This window comes from Elaeis guineensis, chromosome 1 (genome assembly GCF_000442705.2).
Source record: "Elaeis guineensis isolate ETL-2024a chromosome 1, EG11, whole genome shotgun sequence".
NCBI classification, from domain to species: Eukaryota; Viridiplantae; Streptophyta; class Magnoliopsida; order Arecales; family Arecaceae; genus Elaeis; species Elaeis guineensis.
Genome location: NC_025993.2, coordinates 174535883 through 174554417, shown reverse-complemented (window position 1 = coordinate 174554417; position 18535 = coordinate 174535883). Strand labels below are relative to the sequence as shown.

General features: G+C 39.6%; 1 protein-coding gene and 1 pseudogene across 20 annotated transcripts in view; both read right to left on the bottom strand.

Annotated features, from left to right (window-relative positions):
• Window positions 1-4595: 4595 nt before the first annotated feature.
• LOC105039750 (uncharacterized) overlaps window positions 4596-18535 on the bottom strand; it is a 31827-nt gene continuing 17887 nt past the window's right edge. For 6 of the 20 annotated variants that reach the window (XM_073249084.1, XM_073249081.1, XM_073249093.1 and 3 more), the window contains 3 exons: window positions 7369-7407; window positions 5141-5237; window positions 4621-5049 (listed from right to left, as the gene is read on the bottom strand). In XM_073249084.1, the coding sequence (XP_073105185.1) occupies window positions 4852-5049; window positions 5141-5237; window positions 7369-7407 (334 nt within the window). In that variant the 3' untranslated portion in view covers window positions 4621-4851. The other 14 variants (XR_012137113.1, XR_012137114.1, XM_073249099.1 and 11 more) reach the window with 14 other exon arrangements.
• LOC140855110 (small nucleolar RNA R71) lies at window positions 14043-14140 on the bottom strand (annotated as a pseudogene).

Genomic DNA, 18535 nt, shown 5'->3' with positions numbered 1-18535 from the left:
GACTTAAATCTAAGCCATTAGTTTCAAATCATTAAATTGAAAGCACTCGCAGACGATGGACCTATATATCCTCAACAAGTGCATTGTACATGAATCAATCATACCATGCATCACATAATGGAGGGTAGGACCCTGATCATGCCATGTAAAAAACCGAGCACATGATACCATACCACTTCAGTGGATCTTTTTATTTCCCAGCTAATGTTCACAAATTGGTAACCTTATGACACTAAACTCCTGCAGGATCCTAATATGTGTTGCTCCAAGAGATCTTGATTCAATACACTCACTCCAATCTTCAGCCAGGCATCACACTGTCCTATCCTATTTCTCAAGAAAGCACTTTTTGATTTCTTATGAACATTTCCTAAAATCCTCTGGCTTTTCGGTCTAAAACTGCAACTAAGCACCTATTACATCAGAGTCTAGAAGCTTTGTAAGGGGAGAAAAGGGATCAAAAGCTCCACTCTTTTCACTCGGATCTATTTGTTGAATCCTTTTCGACATATGTCAGGAAAAGAAGTGCAGCAATGGTTTGCTTTCTGTCGATTTTTTCTGAACTAATAGTTGATATGAGCAGTTAGTTAAAGCTGGAAGTCAATGAGAAGTTACCATACAGAAAAAAGCAAGTTGTAAAAGAAGAGTAGTCAATCAAAGAGAAGGAGCAGTATGAATCTAGAAAGACCCACCAAAAGCTCAAGGAAGAAAAGGCTCAGTGGGATGCATATCCTTGTTATTTGACAATTGAAGCAATTTACTAGGAAGTTTCTCAATGATCTTTTTAGAACTAAAACCAAAACCAAAATGTGATGGTCAGTAAACCAGCTTTAAATTTCATGCACAAACTTGGTGTAAAGAATTTGATGCCTCCTATCTTTTCAGGTACTTTCAGAACCTTTTCCTCAAAAGAACATTTTTTTGAGACTTAGCGTAAGTACTTGTGATGGTTTTTGGCTTCATATTTACTGTGTATGAAGTGGGGTCCTTTTATGAAACTTTGGTGCTATAGGATGCATCCATATCTTCAAAGTCTAGAGAAAGGTGAGAACAGTATTATTGGGAGAGAAAGGAAAAAAAAAAAAAAAAAAACTTCTTGTCAGCCACGAAATAATTTTGTACCGTTAAGGAGGGACGCAAAAGAGACAGCATGCAAGCTGGATTTTGAAAAGACCTTTGATAGACTCGCAAATAGATTGATCTACTCAATGAGATTGCTATTATCTACAACTGTTTGGAGTTTTAGTGAATTAGATACTAGGGAGTTTTAGTGAATTGCAGAAGAGGGATGCATCAAGGTTAGCCCCTCTCTCCAAGTGTATTTATTTTGGCTACAAATGTTCTAAAAAATCTTTTATAGTAATGCATACATCGGCCACATTGGAAGTCTGCAATTCCCAGTCAATTCCCTATTGTTTTTGCGAGGCCACAGTTTCCAATATTCTACCAACCAAGGCCTTGTTTCTTGGTTTTGAGGCTAAGATCATCCTTCACAAGAGCCCCTTCATTTGCATCTATAAGAGTAAAGAGGAATCCAGGAATTTAGCAACCTCATTGAGCTTCTAGTTAATGTAAGGCCTACAAGGGTGGCAGATAAGCCTTCATTTGTGGAAGTTAAAAGCGGGCAAGACCTACTCTGTGTCATTTATCAATAATGGTGGCCTGCTTTGCCCATACTACATACAATAGGAGGCCTATCTAAAGCGGCAGTACCAAAGAAGATTAAAATCTTCAATTAGTTGGTGTTAAAGGAAGGCTTATACACTGAGGATCTCTTGTAGAAAAAAAGTGGTAGGTTTGTCCCACATGTCCATTGTGTGAGACAAAGCTGTAAAGATCCATTTGGGTGACAACATAGTCTTGCATTGGCTTCCATGGAAGACAGCCATTGTGCATGCTATTTGGACTGCATGGAGGTGGACAAGAATTGTTGTGGGGAAGAGGAAGACAGCCCTTATTTTTAGATACTTATTTTTGTAATTTTTATGGATGTTATGAAGTCTCCACCTACCTTTATATATATGTTTGAATCTTACCCAATAATAAACAAGACCAAGTTTGGAAAAAGATGACATGACACGTACAGCCAACGACATTATTGACAATATGACTCACATGAATCCAACATTCATGTGCCAATAATGCATCCCAATGTCCATAGAGCTATCAAGTTATATGTTTGTTTCTTGATAGTATCATACAGCCAAACCCTATTGCTGTTTTACAAGCTCGGCATTCCACACTCAGCTAACTGCCGATGGGACAACAGACCCCAATGACAAGCACGTAGCCCATCACCAAATGCCAATTCCTCCCATTACTACTATAAAAATAGAAAAATTATTTAATGATCCCCCAACTTTGGCCTCCCGACACTTAGCTTGCTCTTTTTTAAAAATTTCAACAAAATGCATGAAGTCGTATTTCAGTCCTTCAATGTATCTCCATTAGACGGCACCGATAGACGCTCACAAATGACAAAAATATCCTTTTACTGTTATCGCTCTCCCACTCGCACATGCTTCCAAGCACTCCTGCACCTCATCTTCCGTCCACTCTCTATTCGCATTCATGATAAAATACTTTCTTTCTCTCTCTCTCAAATAAAATCGAGAAAATATTTTAATCTTCAAAAACATCACCCCTCCTAGTAATTTCCCTGCTCTCCTCCCCTCTATCCCTTCCTTATTTCTCTTTCTTATTCATACAAGTGATTAACCTTCCCCAATCATTTTCCCAGCAAAAACAGTACTTTCTTGAATTCCATAATATAATATCAATCAATACATTAATATTCCAAAAAAAAAATCGATGCAATGTACAACTATTAGTAGTAACGGGAATTTATTTTCCTTTTTAATTTGCAAAATGTTAAAGAATGGATGCCATGTGGGCCCAAGTAAATTGTTGCTTTGGGGCCTCACCTTTATAACTTCACCCATTTCACGTCACATCCATCACACCTCACCTTTCACATCACATCCATCACACCAACTAAAACTTTCGGCCTCCGCTCGCATCGAGTCCCAAACAAAGCCATTGCGGGGGGGAGGGACTTGCCGCTCCATGCGAAGCAACAACCCGTACGATGATTACCGCCCTCCCATGTGATGCACCCCAGTCCAACGCTGGCCGAGGGAGGGAGCATGGGGATGTGACACGTGGTCGCGTCTCCATCGTCCAATGGCCGCCTTACACATCAGCAGCGGCACATGAAGACTGTATGCATGGCAACGAGAAGGTGCATCACATCCAATACATCCATTCCGCGGAACAAAAAGCCACACCCTCTCACTGACGCATGGCCTCCCGAGTCATGCAGTTCCACCGGTGGGTGGACTTGGCTTTTGAGACAATAAGTTGATTGAGAACTATTCTAATGGTAAAAACAACATGATGCATAGTCCATGAATAGAGAAAAAGGAAGATTTGAAGAATGACGTGCATGTGAGTTCCACTGCCACAGATTCTTCCGTTTAAAAATCATGTTCGTATCAGCAGTAGGTGACTTTGAATAATGCAACAATATATGCGTTCCAAAATTAAAATATTTGTCATCCATCTCTTTACGCATCTTCCTTTGAGTTCTAGATGGAATGTATCATGCTAAGGACGTCTACTGCTTTAATGTGAAACACATGTTCCATTGCTTGATGTCTTTGCAATATGTTTTTTTTTTAATGGAGAAAAGTCATAGGATATGATTTAAGCATCTTATCTGAAACAGAAATCAACCATCTTTCGTGTACATCTAGGAGTAGTCGGGTGGATATGATGGGTCCTCAATCCATGTCATTGCTGGAGTCTATTTACATGGCTCAAGGGCACCACCTCTTGTACTAATGAGAAACCTAACATACAAGTAGGAAGTAATTCACTTGTCAGAGATGACATAGCCGAGTCACATTCAAAGCGATAGCCCCAAGCGGATGTCTTACCATTTGACCAACTTTTGAATGCTTTAGTTCACATAGAACTTATGGGGAACTCTATATCGTGCACTTTATCCTAATTAATAACGCAGCCTGCAAGAGCACTGTGCTGTGCATTTCATATTTAGACTTGTAGGAACAAGTGCTGTTCAAATTCTATCATAAAAATTATACTATAAACTTGAATCTTTCCCTTTCAATCAAGAGGAATTTGCACCAAAATTAAGTATCTTTCTCACATACTGCGGCCATCCAAGCCACCTAAAATTTCCTATTCTTAGAAATCATGTTTACACAATGATCATAAGAGCAGCGTTCTGACAAAACACGACTTAAAAATCCAGTCCACACTACCTTAACTTCAACATGTAATAGATCCACTTAGCAGACTAATGTGGTTTCACGACAAATTATTTGAGTAATGTTTCTCATGCCAGTAATCTAATGTAGTTTTCGAGAGAGCATATAAAGATCTGGCATAGGTCTACAGGAAAGGCAACTTGTTCATTGTCGGATAAAGTACACCATAAACTTTGAGATTCATACTTTGAGAACTCCAAAATATCCCACCATATTTCTTTCGGGAAAAAAAAAAAAGAAACAAAAAAGGAAAAATCACTCCAAAATAACATGTCTTTTGAGTATTTAATAGTCCATAAAACTCTTGATATAGATCCTCTGTCTTGCCAAAAATCATACCTAAACCAGCAGCCGAAGAAAGTTTTCACTTAATACTGGAGCTAGCCCACAGTAATTATTTATAGACCATCATGCGAAGATTGAAAGAACTAAAATGGTACCAATCAAAGTTCTTTTTACATGAAATCTATAAAAATCTATTTTTTCTTTTACTTTTCCAAGTAAAATAGTGATATTTACCTTTCTCACAACATCACCAGTAACACATTCGAGTCTTTTTCTAGCTTAATCGTACCCCAAGCAAAGGGACGTCCCAGTGCTTGCCAAAGAACATCACATCCTGAGGACAGGTGTGGGTGGAGGTAGAAGTGTACCAAACATTATGTTTACAGCTATAACGGATGCCAAGGCTCCTGTTTTTCTGCAACCACTTTCCCCCGTAGCTTTTGAAAGGCCTTCTGACCACAAAGAGATGTGGCTGCTGCCACAAGAACATAAGGCGATCACATGTTACTCTTCCACCAACATTTGTTTGTTTGAGTTGGAGACAGCCCTTCTCAATTACAGACCTTTGGTAGTGACACCCATGGATCTTTTCCTTTACAATAACTACAAGCAGACATGGTGGTACCTCCAAGAGGTGATGCCTCATTGTTTATGCCTCGTCTGTGGGAAACATGCAATGACTTACGGTTGAAGTCAGTCAACTCAATCTTGCTCAGCGCTGGTGGCATGAATGACCTAAGTTAAAGCATATCTTGCTGAAAGATAAAAGGGACTCTTTATTATTGGAGTTACTAATATACATTCCTAATGCTCCTTTACTATCAAATAGCCTATGCAATGTCTTCATATGATTTGCATGTGAGCTTGTCATAAAACATGTTAGAGATAATGTGAAGCTTTTAAGAAGCTTTTAGACTTTCCACCTTTGGAATGATGGGTCAGGACTTGGGAAGACTTCAGGCATCATTAGTGACTAGAGAACAGTGATATCTCTGACCTCACCAGCAAATTAAAGATACATTTCATATATTGTTCAAAAGGGGCCAAGGACTTAGGAAGGCAAGGTATATACACAAGAACAAGATAGCTTATTCCAAAATACTGACTCTCTGATGATTGGTAAAAGAGACCAGCAGGAGCTCGTATTCTTCAAAATTGACTTGGAAAAAGCGTTCTATAATGTGTGTATTGGCCATTGTTTGGACCGTGCATTCTTAAAAGAAGTTGCCAAACTAGGGTTCTGAATCACTGGATGCACAACCTATAATTATTTGGACTTACGGAAGGCAATCATCTCTTTTTACAGTATCGATCCAAGAGGCCGTATCTTGCATATTTAATGGAGATTGAGCAGAGAAACTTTTTCATCAGAAGGCGATCAGGAGATGCTTCTGAATTGTTCTGCCCTTTATAAGAGGAACACAGTTTTGGCTAACGACAAATATGTCTCTCACCGCTATCTATCAGTATGCCATAAAATGGACGAGCCAATCCATGACTTCAGTCCAATACAATTTTCCGATCCTCTGGTTTGTCACTTTGGCTCCAATACTACTCGATTGCGAGTGGAATGTTCTATTAAAGGAATCATATCGTTGCAAGACCATATTAGAGGTCATACAACATACCAACATCCTTTTCTAGTTTGCTCCACTGGCTCTTCATATTATTACTAATTTTCCTTATAGATAAAAAGGATCGATATATTTTTTTTAATTTTTATCTGATGGAAGGCCCAAACCTATACCCAACCCAACCCAGACCCACCTACATCATGGTGAGTTTCCATCATGCATGGCCAGACCCAGCTTGAATGATCCTATCGCTCTGAAATAATCTTCCATGAACCCTTCCTGTGAGTGGCTTGGATCCAGATTCAAAAACATAACCTGAAAGAAAATGAAGTTGGCTCATAAGACTATCTATAGGTTGTGGTTGCATGTAGCTAAACTACCTAGAAGCCTTGCAATTTGTACTCATGTTAATTTCATTATCAGTTGAAATTCTCATCCAACTCCGACCTATCCAGAAAGAGAGAGAAACTCCAACTCCAACCTTAAAATAACTCAACTGTTGCAGACCGACGTGGCCAAAGCACCTAACATACAAAGTTGTACATATTAATTACACCAAGGGACATTACCAGAATCACACTTTGAAGTAACTTAACAGTTGCAGTAGTTCTAACTCTATGCAACTCAATTTACTAGGCATCTTCAGGTAACAGCAAATGTTTACCGTAAATGGCTTGAGCAGCACATGAGACCCCAGTAGCACTACCAGTGGGCGACGCATCGACAACCTTAGATCAATACCTGAAACAGCTATCTGAAGTACAATTTGTGAAATGAACCACTATGTACCCCTTATATTACACACATAACAAGGACCTATGTGCTACAGTGGCATAATTCAGTCTGTTTAATCAGTGATAACAACCTCCCATTTGCCCACAGTAGGCTCTGGCAGTAGGCCGAATTTCACATGAGCCATCCCATAGTCTTTCAGACCCAGATAGCTTTTGCATAAATTTAATTTAAGAGATGGTTATGCCGGTGGTATATGCTTGGAACAGATTATAGCAACCCTGGCTTAAAGTATCAAAGAGAGCCAAATGCCCAGACCTTTACAAAGAATACAGATGCTTGTTTAGAAATTAAATAGTTTTTTAAACTCTACGTAAAACCAGTATATGCACAGTTCAGAAAAATTATCAAGCTTTTTACGATGCAACAAAGATGAAACATAAAAATGAGAATGAGGAGACAAAAATTTTCTTCAGGGCACACACCTGCATTTGTTCCCGCACATATCTTTTACCCAGTCCTTCCTGTTTGTAGAAAAATAAAAATGTGAAGCACTCAATGGTAATTCAGCCAAATCAAGTAAACCAAACAACATGCAACATTAGTATGCAGGATACAATAACATGGTTGGCTTGGAGCTTATACTGGTGCCAGCTACAATTTGTATAATTTCCCCGCAGGACCACGATTAATCTAACGAGAAGAAGTCAAGGGACAACCAGGAGAGATTTGAAAGACTTAGGCCATCAATCCCACGAACAGTATATCCAGGTTCGTGCAGCGCACTTCATGGAACAGGCTTTTATCAGTGCAGATCCTCTTTTGGGGGAGGAGGGGGGGGGGCGCGAAGGCTACCACGCATCAGCATGGATCTTCTCTTTTGTTTTCTTGGTCACTTGAATTTCAAATAACTGTTTAAAAATGTATCACAACTTCATTGCTTTGCAGTATGATTATTTAACAAAGAAGGTGTTGCTGAGTTGCAAATTGAATGTGCAATATCAGGTCAACCCCAAAGTTCATATAATAATATCATTATAAGCCACCAAAAGATTTTTGCATGATGGCACCATTACTGAAAAACAGGAGTTTCAAATAGACAAAGGTGTTAGAGCCAAAGTTACTTGCAAAGATTTTCCATGGTATCTTTCAGTCGTGCAGCATCAGCGCCAACCATTTCACTAGCCCTTTGACCAATTTGAAAGAAGTGAAAAGTATGCTCCATAAGGAGCCACAGCCAGTAGAAAAATCTAACTGACATGCACAAAATATGTCTAGGAGAACAGACTGCACAGCTCATTTTTGTTCAATCCATTTTTTTTCAATCCAAAAAGCTCTGAACCCCAGCTTTTGTTTTTCGAAACTGATAACATTATCCTTTTCAATAGAAAAAGACTCTGAAGACATTAAAGCAGATTGTTTTTTCAAGCTTTTGCCACCAAAATCTATCAATCCTAGAAATATTCTATGGAGACTAACTCAATAGAATAATTAGTTAGATCAGCATGACCTATCAACTTATAACTTCTAACAATGCTGTAAGTGTAGCATACTTCTACTTTGACAGATTTCACCTCTTTTTTGAACAGAATAAAAAACAACTCAAGTCAATACAATTAACAATCTCCCCTCCCCCCAAACCCAAGAAGGAAAAGAAAGAGGACCTCATACATATCAACTCTACTCAAAAAGCTACTGCACATACGCGGATTATTAGGCCCATATAACTCGATGAAAGCCCAAACAGAACCCATCTGCTACTTTGAAAATATGAGCAAGAATTCCATTCAATTGGACATGTATTGATGTTTAAAAAGGATTCTTTGGCCACCTAGGCAGCTGTCTAGACAGGGCTATCTAGGAGCCTATCTTAATTTTTTGCAGCATGTTTGAGTATGGAGGATGAAATCAGTCCATGAATTAGAATTAAATGTTTCCAAGTTTGTACTTCTCATAGACTTATTATATCTTATTTTATATGTTTTTGCTCATTTGTTCATATTTGTTTAGATTTGATTTTACTTCTATCTTTTTTAAAACTTCCTAGTTTTACTTCACCTTTGGATGCCGTCATAGGCATGAGGCAGGCCCTTAACCACTTGTCTACTGCCTACAGTCTTTTGAACCAGCGACGCAAGCAACTTTCCCATCCTCATTAATCACACCAGCAAGACTCAACACAAGCTACAAATCTTATTCTGAATTCAACTATAGACCTTGCAAATAAGACACATCACATGTTTGTCCATAGTGCCTGGTTAACCACAGCTAGACCTCCAAAAAACTCCAATTATAAGAAAGAATGTTTAGTACATGCAAAACTCTATATTTTTATTCTTCAATCATCCACAGCGTTCCTCTAGTCATGTTGACCGATAAGTATAGGGACGGAAATCTCTAAATCCAATAGTACTGCTTTCTTAAGAATTTATGCTGATGTGTTTTTTAAATGAACCTCCATAAAGAATATAAAACTATACAAGGAAGTCATACAACAATACAATTTGGAACTTTTCCTATCCGGTCGAATCCCCCTCTGTTGGATCAGCATGCATCTCAGAGTTTTTTTTATAAGCTAACGGAGGAGTTCAGAGGGCGTTAGCTGAGCTGGCATATTAAAAAAAAAAGCATTCGACGCGACCGTCATCATCTTCTCCACCGCCGTCTTCCAGTAACGCCCCACCTGCCTCCTCTCTTCTTCTCTCTTGCCCCCACCCATGGCCGCCGTCTTCTGATAACCCACCTCACCCGCGCCTCCTCTCTTCTTCTCTCTCTCCCCCACCCACATCTGCCGTCTTCCTCTCTTCTTCGCTTTCTCTCGCGGTCGTCGTCTCATCTCCTCCCGAGCCGAGTTTCCCACCCCGCGGTCGCCATCTCCTCTCCTCCCAAATCTTCCACCGGCCATTAGTGAATATTTTGTATGAATTGCCCGTTAGCTGACCTGACATGTTAAAAAAATAAAAAAGAAAGACGCGACGCCACCGAACCCTTATGCTGAATTATAGGTGCCTACAAACAATTGAAGTGTAGGCGCTTACAATTCAATTGTAGGCACCTACATGTGAATGTGAATTATAGGTGCCTACAATTCACATGTAGATGCCTACATGCTCTAAGTGAGGTGCGCGTGCAACCGTCATCGTCTCCCTTGCAGCCGTCTTCCGGTAACCCCCCACCCGCCTCCTCTCTTCTTCTCTCTACCCTCACCCATGGCCGTCGTCTTTCGGTAACCCCCCACCTGCATCTCTCTTCTTCACTCTCCCCCCCACCCACGACCGCCATCTTCCGATAACCCCTCACCCATGCCTCCTCTCTTCTTCTCTATCCCGCGATCGCCGTCTCATTTTCTCCTGATAAACACTTAATTTAAGTCATTTAAAGCAGAAAATCATATTTAATTTATTTTATTTATTAAAAATTTGATGCTTCTTTTTATGTTTTACAGGAAAGATGATCGCCGATACAAAGAGTCCGATTCATAGATCAAAAAGACTCAAGTTTGAAAAAATTTGGACTTAAAATAAAATTAAAATAAAAGAAGGATGCATACGGTATTATAGAAAATGAAGATACTATGCAAGGAATCCAAAAGGATATAGACGTCATCGTAAAAAAACAAAAGTTTCTTTTGGAATACAAAAAAAATGTTTCACGTGGAATACAAAAAGAATGTTCCTGGGCGCGCGAGTGAGCGCGTGGGCACGCGGGTGAGTGCGGACGCGGGACGTGGCGCAGGCGAGCACGGGCACGGGTGCGGCATCGCGTGGGTGTGGGCGCGCGGCGAGCGGGCGCACGGCAGGCGAGTTCGCAGGGAGTTTTTGATGGCGGACGAACAGATGCTTATTAAAGGAAAAAAATTAATATTTAGAAATATTTTGAGAGGAAAGATTTGTATTTTCTTTAGTCCCACATCGGAAAATCATGTAAAACTCCTCCCTCCTAACACCTATAAAAAGACTTTTGTACTCCCATTGGAGGGGGAGCCCAGAAATTCTTCTAGAGCCTTGCATAGAGGGATAGAAAGGGACTACTTCATGAGCAGTTAGGCTAGCAGTCTCGGGAGTGGAGAAGAAATTTTGTAACGACACAGAGATAGTTTATTATTCTAAACTTTCTTGTATTTCTTTATATGCAATAAAGATTATGCTTTTTATTTAAATCATCATGAGTTCTTTATTTGCTCTCTTTCATATGTTTTTATTTATGCTTTATTGTTAGATTAATATTAGGAACAACTTTTACTTTCCAGAGACGCACCGTGATCTACGGGTACGGGGCGTGCCGAGGAAAGAAGAGTTATTTACCTAGTACTTTTCGGAGACACACCATGATCTACGGGTACGGGGCGTGCCGAGGAAAGATAGATATTTTTCCTAAGATTAATCACATCTATTTAATAAAAAAAAAAGAGATACAACTCTGCTAGTGCAAATTAATTCAAAACTCCCGAGCTCTTTATTTCCTAATTACATCAATTTTAAGATAATTTATTTTCTAAATCAAAACAACACTTCTTTTATTTTGTAATCTCAACTTAGCCCAATGTCCCTGAGGATACGATCTCGACTCATCCGACCTACGTAGTGAGTAGAGTTATTTTTGGTGCTATCAACGACTACGCATCAAATTTTGTGTGATAAACACTTAATTTAAGTCATTTAAAGCAGAAAATCATATTTAATTTATTTTATTTATTAAGAATTTAATGCTTCTTTTTATGTTTTACAGGAAAGATGATCGCCGATATAAAGAGTCCGATTCATAGATAAAAAAGACTCAAGTTTGAAGAAATTTGGACTTAAAATAAAATTAAAATAAAAGAAGGATGCATTCGGTATTATAGAAAATGAAGATACTATGCAAGGAATCCAAAAGGATATAGACGTCATTGTAAAGAAACAAAAGTTTCTTTTTGGAATACAAAAAGAATGTTTCACGTGGAATACAAAAAGAATGTTCCTGGGCGCGCGAGTGAGCGTGTGAGCGCGTGGGCACGCGGGTGAGTGCGGACGCGGGGCGGACGAGGCGCGAGCGAGCGCGGGCACGGGTGCGGCATCGTGCGAGTGTGGGCGCGCGGCCAGCGGGCGCGCAGCAGGCGGGTTCGCAGGGAGTTTTTGATGGCGGACGAACAGATGCTTATTAAAGAAAAAAAATTAATATTTAAAAATATTTTGAGAGGAAAGATTTGTATTTTCTTTAGTCCCACATCGAAAAATCATGTAAAACTCCCTCCTAACACCTATAAAAAGACTTTTGTACTCCCATTGGAGTGGGATCCCAGAAATTTTTCTAGAGCCTTGAATAGAGGAAAAGAAAGGGACTACTTCATGAGCAGCTAGGCTAGCAGTCTCGGGAGTGGAGAAGAAACTTTGTAACGACACAGAACGGATTTATTGTTCTAAACTTTCTTGTATTTCTTTATATGCAATAAAGATTATGCTTTTTATTTAAATTATCATGAGTTCTTTATTTGCTCTCTTTCATATGCTTTTATTTATGCTTTCCTGTTAGATTAATATTAGGAATAATTTTTACTTTTCGGAGACGCGTCGTGATCTACGGATACGGGGCGTGTCGAGGAAAGAAGAGTTGTTTACCTAGTACTTTCCGGAGATGCACCGTGATCTACGAGTACGAGACGTGCCGAGGAAAGATAGGTATTTTTCCTAAAGTAATCGCATCAATTTAATTAAAAAAAAAAAGAGATACAACTCTGCTAGTACAAAATTAATTCAAAACTCCCGAACTCTTTATTTTCTTATTACATCAATTTTAAGATAATTTATTTTCTAAATCAAAACAACGCTTCTTTCTTTTATTTTGCAATCTCAACTTTGCCCAAGGTCCCTGAGGATACGATCTCGACTCATCCTACCTACGTAGTGAGTCGAGTTATTTTTGATGCTATCAACGACTACGCATCAAATTTTGGCGCCGTTACCGGAGATCTTGGCACGGTTGAATTAAAAAGAAAAGTCACTGACATTTCATAACACTTAACTAAAATAGCGTAACCCCAAATATAAAAATTTCTAATTTGATTGGACACCTTGTTTCTTTGCATCTCATCTCCATAATTAACTTTAAGGGTGCAACCCATTAAATAAGATAAGGTGGGGATTTGATCACCCTTCCTTGGCCCACAAATCACTCCCTTATATTTGCATAACCTAGACCTTAATCTAAAATTAATTAGACGTTGACCCCTAAGGATTTCGAGCTCAATAGGATAAGAAAGCTTTAGAGTTGAACCGAGCGCGAATTGGTTAATTGCTCGATGTCTAAGGCAAGTGGTTAAAGAAAGTGGTTTTCAATTGGTTCCGTTGACTGATCTGGCCAACTCAGTTGGTGTCTAAGGAAAGCAATGAGCAGGAAACCTCCCACATCTTACGCTTACCTGGCCGAGTCAGTTAGTCAGTCTTGAGCTTGGAGTGCTCAAAGGCAGTCTTGAAAGTTAGGAACTATCTAGATCTAAGTTAACCTTAGGATAGAGAGTCTATGCTTGTTTAAGTTGATTGCAATTAACATCTAAACATTAACTAATTTCTCCCTTTTCATAGATTTAAGATTCTTCTCTTTAGATTTTCTTCATTCTTTTCTCACTTTATTATAAAAATATATATATTATAAAAAAAAAAAAATTTCTGTGTTTGCTCTATAGTATAATTGTAAGGTGTATGCTTGGCCGTAGATCGTTACGACCAGAAATCCAACCTTTTGATCCAGAAATAAAAAGAACCTTTAGAGCCAACAGACGTAAAAATATGAACCGAAATCAAGAGAATGATCCACCCAAGCAATTGAAGGAGTACTTTACTCCTTCCACATATACCTACTCTCCTTGTATTCAAGTGCCCACTGTGGAGGCCACTCAATATGAAATTAAGTCCAGTATAATCCAAATGTTACCTTCATTTTATAGACTTAGTAACGAGGACCCTTATAAACATCTTGAAGAATTTCTTGAGATATGCTCAACTGTCAAAATTCACAACTTCTCTGATGATGCTCTTAGGTTAAAATTATTCCCTTTCTCACTAAAGGACAAAGCCAAATACTGACACATACTTTGAATTCCATGACTATATCAACCTGGGACCAGCTGCAAGGAGAGTTTCTCAAGAAATATTTTTCCATTGGAAAAACTAATCAAATAAGGAAAGTCATAACTAGTTTTTCCCAATTAGATGGAGAAATATTTCATGAAACATGGGAGAGATTAAAGGACCTTATTAGAAAATGTCCCCACCATGCTGTACCCAAGTGGCAGTTAATCCAATGTTTTTATGATGGGCTATCCGAAAGACATCGACAAATGGTCGATGCATCATGCGGTGGGACATTCATGCTGAAAAGTGAGGATGAGGCATGGCAACTGTTTGAAATTTTAAGTGAAAATTCATTACATCATATGTCTGCCTCTATTAGAGATAAACCCATGTTAAACCCAAAGAGAGGTGGAATATATGAAGTAGGAAATGCCATAGATATCCATCATAAGGTAGATGAATTGTCCCAAAAATTAGATCGTCTTCTAAATACTGGACAATCTCCGATTCCACCTAACCCAATCCAAGAAGTTTGTGCATTGTGTACAAGTCCGAACCATTTTGTTAGTAAATGCCCAGCCGCACATCAATTTCCTGAGTTTGTGTACGAGCAGGTTCAGCAAGCTCAAGTCCAACAAGCTCGCAGACCAGGAAACGATCCATATTCGAACACTTATAACCCCGGCTGGAGAAACCATCCAAATTTTTTCTGGAGACCACAACCAGTGGTTGGTCCTGCCACACCTCGACCTCAATATCAGGATCCAACATATAGGCATGGACCATACCATCAATTTCAAAATGTTCCTCAACCGTCTACTACTGGTCACAGCTCAGCTTTTGAGGAAAAAGTTCTGAAAGCACTAGAACGATTAGAAGTCAACACTCAAACCCTTAACTCCCACACACAATCCATTACTAAGCTAGAGACCCAAATAGGTCAACTAGCGACTGCATTCAGTAGGAGGGAAAGAGGAAAATTACCTAGCCAACCTGAGAGCAACCCAAGAGAGCAATTTGTGATTGAGAGCTCTAATACCCCAGAAGCTTTTTCTGAACATGCCAAATCAATCATGACTCTGAGAAGTGGGAAGGTCATTGAACACACTAGTAAAATCAATGAGACCGATCCTAAACCTCTAACCAAAGCCAAATCACCCAAAAACAAGGACCTGAAAATAGAGAAGGAACCAACAACACCGGAATCATCTTCTTGCCTAAAGCCCCATTTCCGGATGCCCTGAAAGCTCCTATTCTTGCAGATAAGAAGGGAGGAAAACTCGATGAGATGTTGGAATTGTTTAAGCAAGTCCAAATTAATCTTCCCCTTCTAGACGCAATCAAACAGTCCCTGCTTATGCCAAATTTTTGAAGGATTTGTGCACCCAAAAACGTAAATCTAGATCATAAATCCCAAAGAAAGTACGCCTCACTGAACAGGCTAGTTCTGTCTTCTAGCATGCCACTCCTCCAAAGCTTAAGGACCCAGGAGCCCCCATCATTTCCTGTGTTATAGGAGATTATCACATTGAAAAAGCTCTTCTGGATTTAGGGGCAAGTGTCAATCTTTTACCTAGTTCGGTGTATGAACTTTTTGGATTCGGAGAACTGAAACCCACATCAGTCACACTGCAGTTAGCCGACAGATCAATTAAGGAACCACGTGGAATGCTTGAGAATGTCTTGGTCAAGGTAGATGAGTTTTACTTTCCAGTTGATTTTCTGATTCTCGACATGGAATTAAGTGGCAACCCCAGACAAATTCCCATTATCTTAGGACGACCCTTCCTAGCTACGGCAAATGCATGCATTAATTGTAGGACAGAAGTCATGGACGTATCGTTTGGGAATAAGAAACTAAGACTGAATGTGTTTGGTGCTTCCCAAGGACCATCAATGGATAGTTGCTTCGAAGTAGATGCACTAGAAGATATTATAGAAGATGCAACACCCACAATTCTAGCACCAGACCCCTTAGATACTTGCTTGGCTCACTTTGGAGTGTGTGACTTTGAGGAATATATGAAAGAAGTTAACATCTTGTTGGATACACCACACGATAAAACCACTCCTCCATGGACAATCAAGTATGAGCCATTGCCCACATTAGCCAGTACACCAATAATCCCATCTTTAGAATCACCACCTACGTTAGAATTGAAACTCCTTCCTGCTACGCTCAAGTATGTATTTCTAGGACTCAATGACACCCTCCCGGCAATCATTGCATCAGACTTGACCCCTAATCAGGAAACACAATTGGTAGGTATTCTGAAGGAACACAAAGAGGCTATCGGTTGGTCCATTGCCGATTTAAAAGGAATTGACCCCTCCATTTGCATGCACCATATTCATTTTGAGGAACATGCCAAATCCCATCGAGATATGCAGAGGAGATTGAACCCAAACATGCGTGTAGTAAAGAAAGAGGTGGTAAAGTGGTTAGATGCTGGAATCATCTACCCCATATCCGATAGTAAATGGGTCAGTCCCACTCAAGTAGTACCTAAGAAATCTGGTATTACTGTGGTTGAGAACGAATAAGGTGAACTGCTTCCCACTCGCATATCATCTGGATGGCGAGTATGCATAAGATTATAGAAAATTGAATGCCGTTACTAGGAAGGACCATTTTCCATTGCCCTTCATCGACCAAATTCTAGAACGGTTAGCAGGACAGTTTCTACAGTTTTCTTGATGGTTATTCAGGGTACAATCAAGTACCTGTATTTTCGGATGATCAAGAAAAGACTACCTTCACCTGCCCCTATGGCACCTTCGCATTTCGGCATGCCATTCGGGCTTTGCAATGCACCCGCTACATTTCAACGGTGCATGCTGGCCATTTTTTCGGATATGGTGGACAAATGTCTTGAAGTTTTTATGGATGATTTTTCTGTGTTTGGAACCACCTTTGAGGATTGTCTCCATAATCTTTCCAAAGTTCTTAAATGGTGTATGGAGACAAATCTTGTCCTAAGTTGGGAAAAGAGCCATTTCATGGTGCGGAAAGGAATTGTATTAGGACATATTATTTCTGAAAGAGGGATCGAGGTAGATAAAGCCAAAATTGAGGTCATTTCAAAACTACCACCCCCTACTTCGGTCCGACAAATACGATCCTTCTTAGGTCATGTCGGATTTTATAGACGCTTCATCAAAGACTTTAGCAAGATTTCAAGACCCTTGTGCAATCTGTTGGCCAAGGATACACCATTTGTCTTTGACGAAGACTGTTTGAAAGCGTTCAACACATTACGAACAGCCCTGACAACAGCACCCATAATAAAACCCCCTGACTGGTCCATTCCATTTGAGATTGTGTGATGCCTCTGACTTTGCAATAGGTGTTGTCTTAGGCCAAAAAATCAATAAGGAGCCACATGTGATCTATTATGCTAGCAAGACTCTTTCCGATGCCCAATTAAACTACACCACAACAGAAAAAGAGCTAGCAGTAGTGTTCGCCCTTGAAAAATTTCGCTCATATCTGTTAGGGTCTAAGGTTCTAGTTTACTGTGATCATGTGGCTCTGAAATATCTTCTCTCAAAGAAAGATACTAAACCGTATTTGATCAGATGGATCCTTCTTTTATAAGAATTTGATCTGGAAATCCGAGATAAGAAGGGTTCTGAGAATGTGGTAGCTGATCACATCTCTAGGATCTTAATTGAACACACGATAGGCATAGATGAGGTCAAAGAAAAATTTCCTGACGAACAACTTTTCACAATCTCCTCTAGCCGTCCTCCATGGTTTGCCCATATTGTCAATTACTTGTCAACAGGACAAGTACCTTCTCACTGGACAAAACAAGAAAATGATCGATTTTTCTCGCAAATTAAACATTATTTCTGAGAAGAACCTGAACTATTCAAATACTGTCCTGACCAAGTTATTCGCCGTTGTGTCCCCGAGAGTGAATTCCAAAGCATTCTCACTTTTTGCCATTCTTCGGCATGTGGGGGACATTTTAGTGGAAGAAAAACTGCAGCAAAAGTGCTGCAGAGTGGGTTTTATTGGCCAACGCTTTTCAAGGATGCACATGAATTTGGCCGAAGTTGTCTGCGATGTCAGCAAATAGGAAATTTATCCAAGAAGGATATGATGCCGCTGACCCCCATTTTAGTAGTAGAAATTTTCGATGTTTGGGGGATTGATTTCATGGGACCTTTTCCAGTCTCATTTGGATTTGAATATATTCTGGTGGCAGTTGATTACGTATCAAAATGGGTAGAGGCAATAGCTACACGGACTAATGATAATAAAATTGTAACTAGTTTTATCCAACGAAACATCATTAGTCGATTTGGCTTCCCAAGGGTGATCATTAGTGATGGGGAGACTCATTTTACGAATAAACATTTTGAAGCACTTATGAAAAAATATAATATTTCACACAAAGTGGCCACACCATATCACCCCCAAACTAATGGTCAGGTAGAGGTGTCAAATAGGAAGATTAAACATATCCTAGAAAAGACGGTTAGGCCTGATAGAAAGGATTGGTCTCTTCGCTTAGACGATGCATTATGGGCTTACCGTACTGCTTTTAAAACACCCATAGGAATGTCTCCTTATCGACTTGTATTCGAAAAAGCT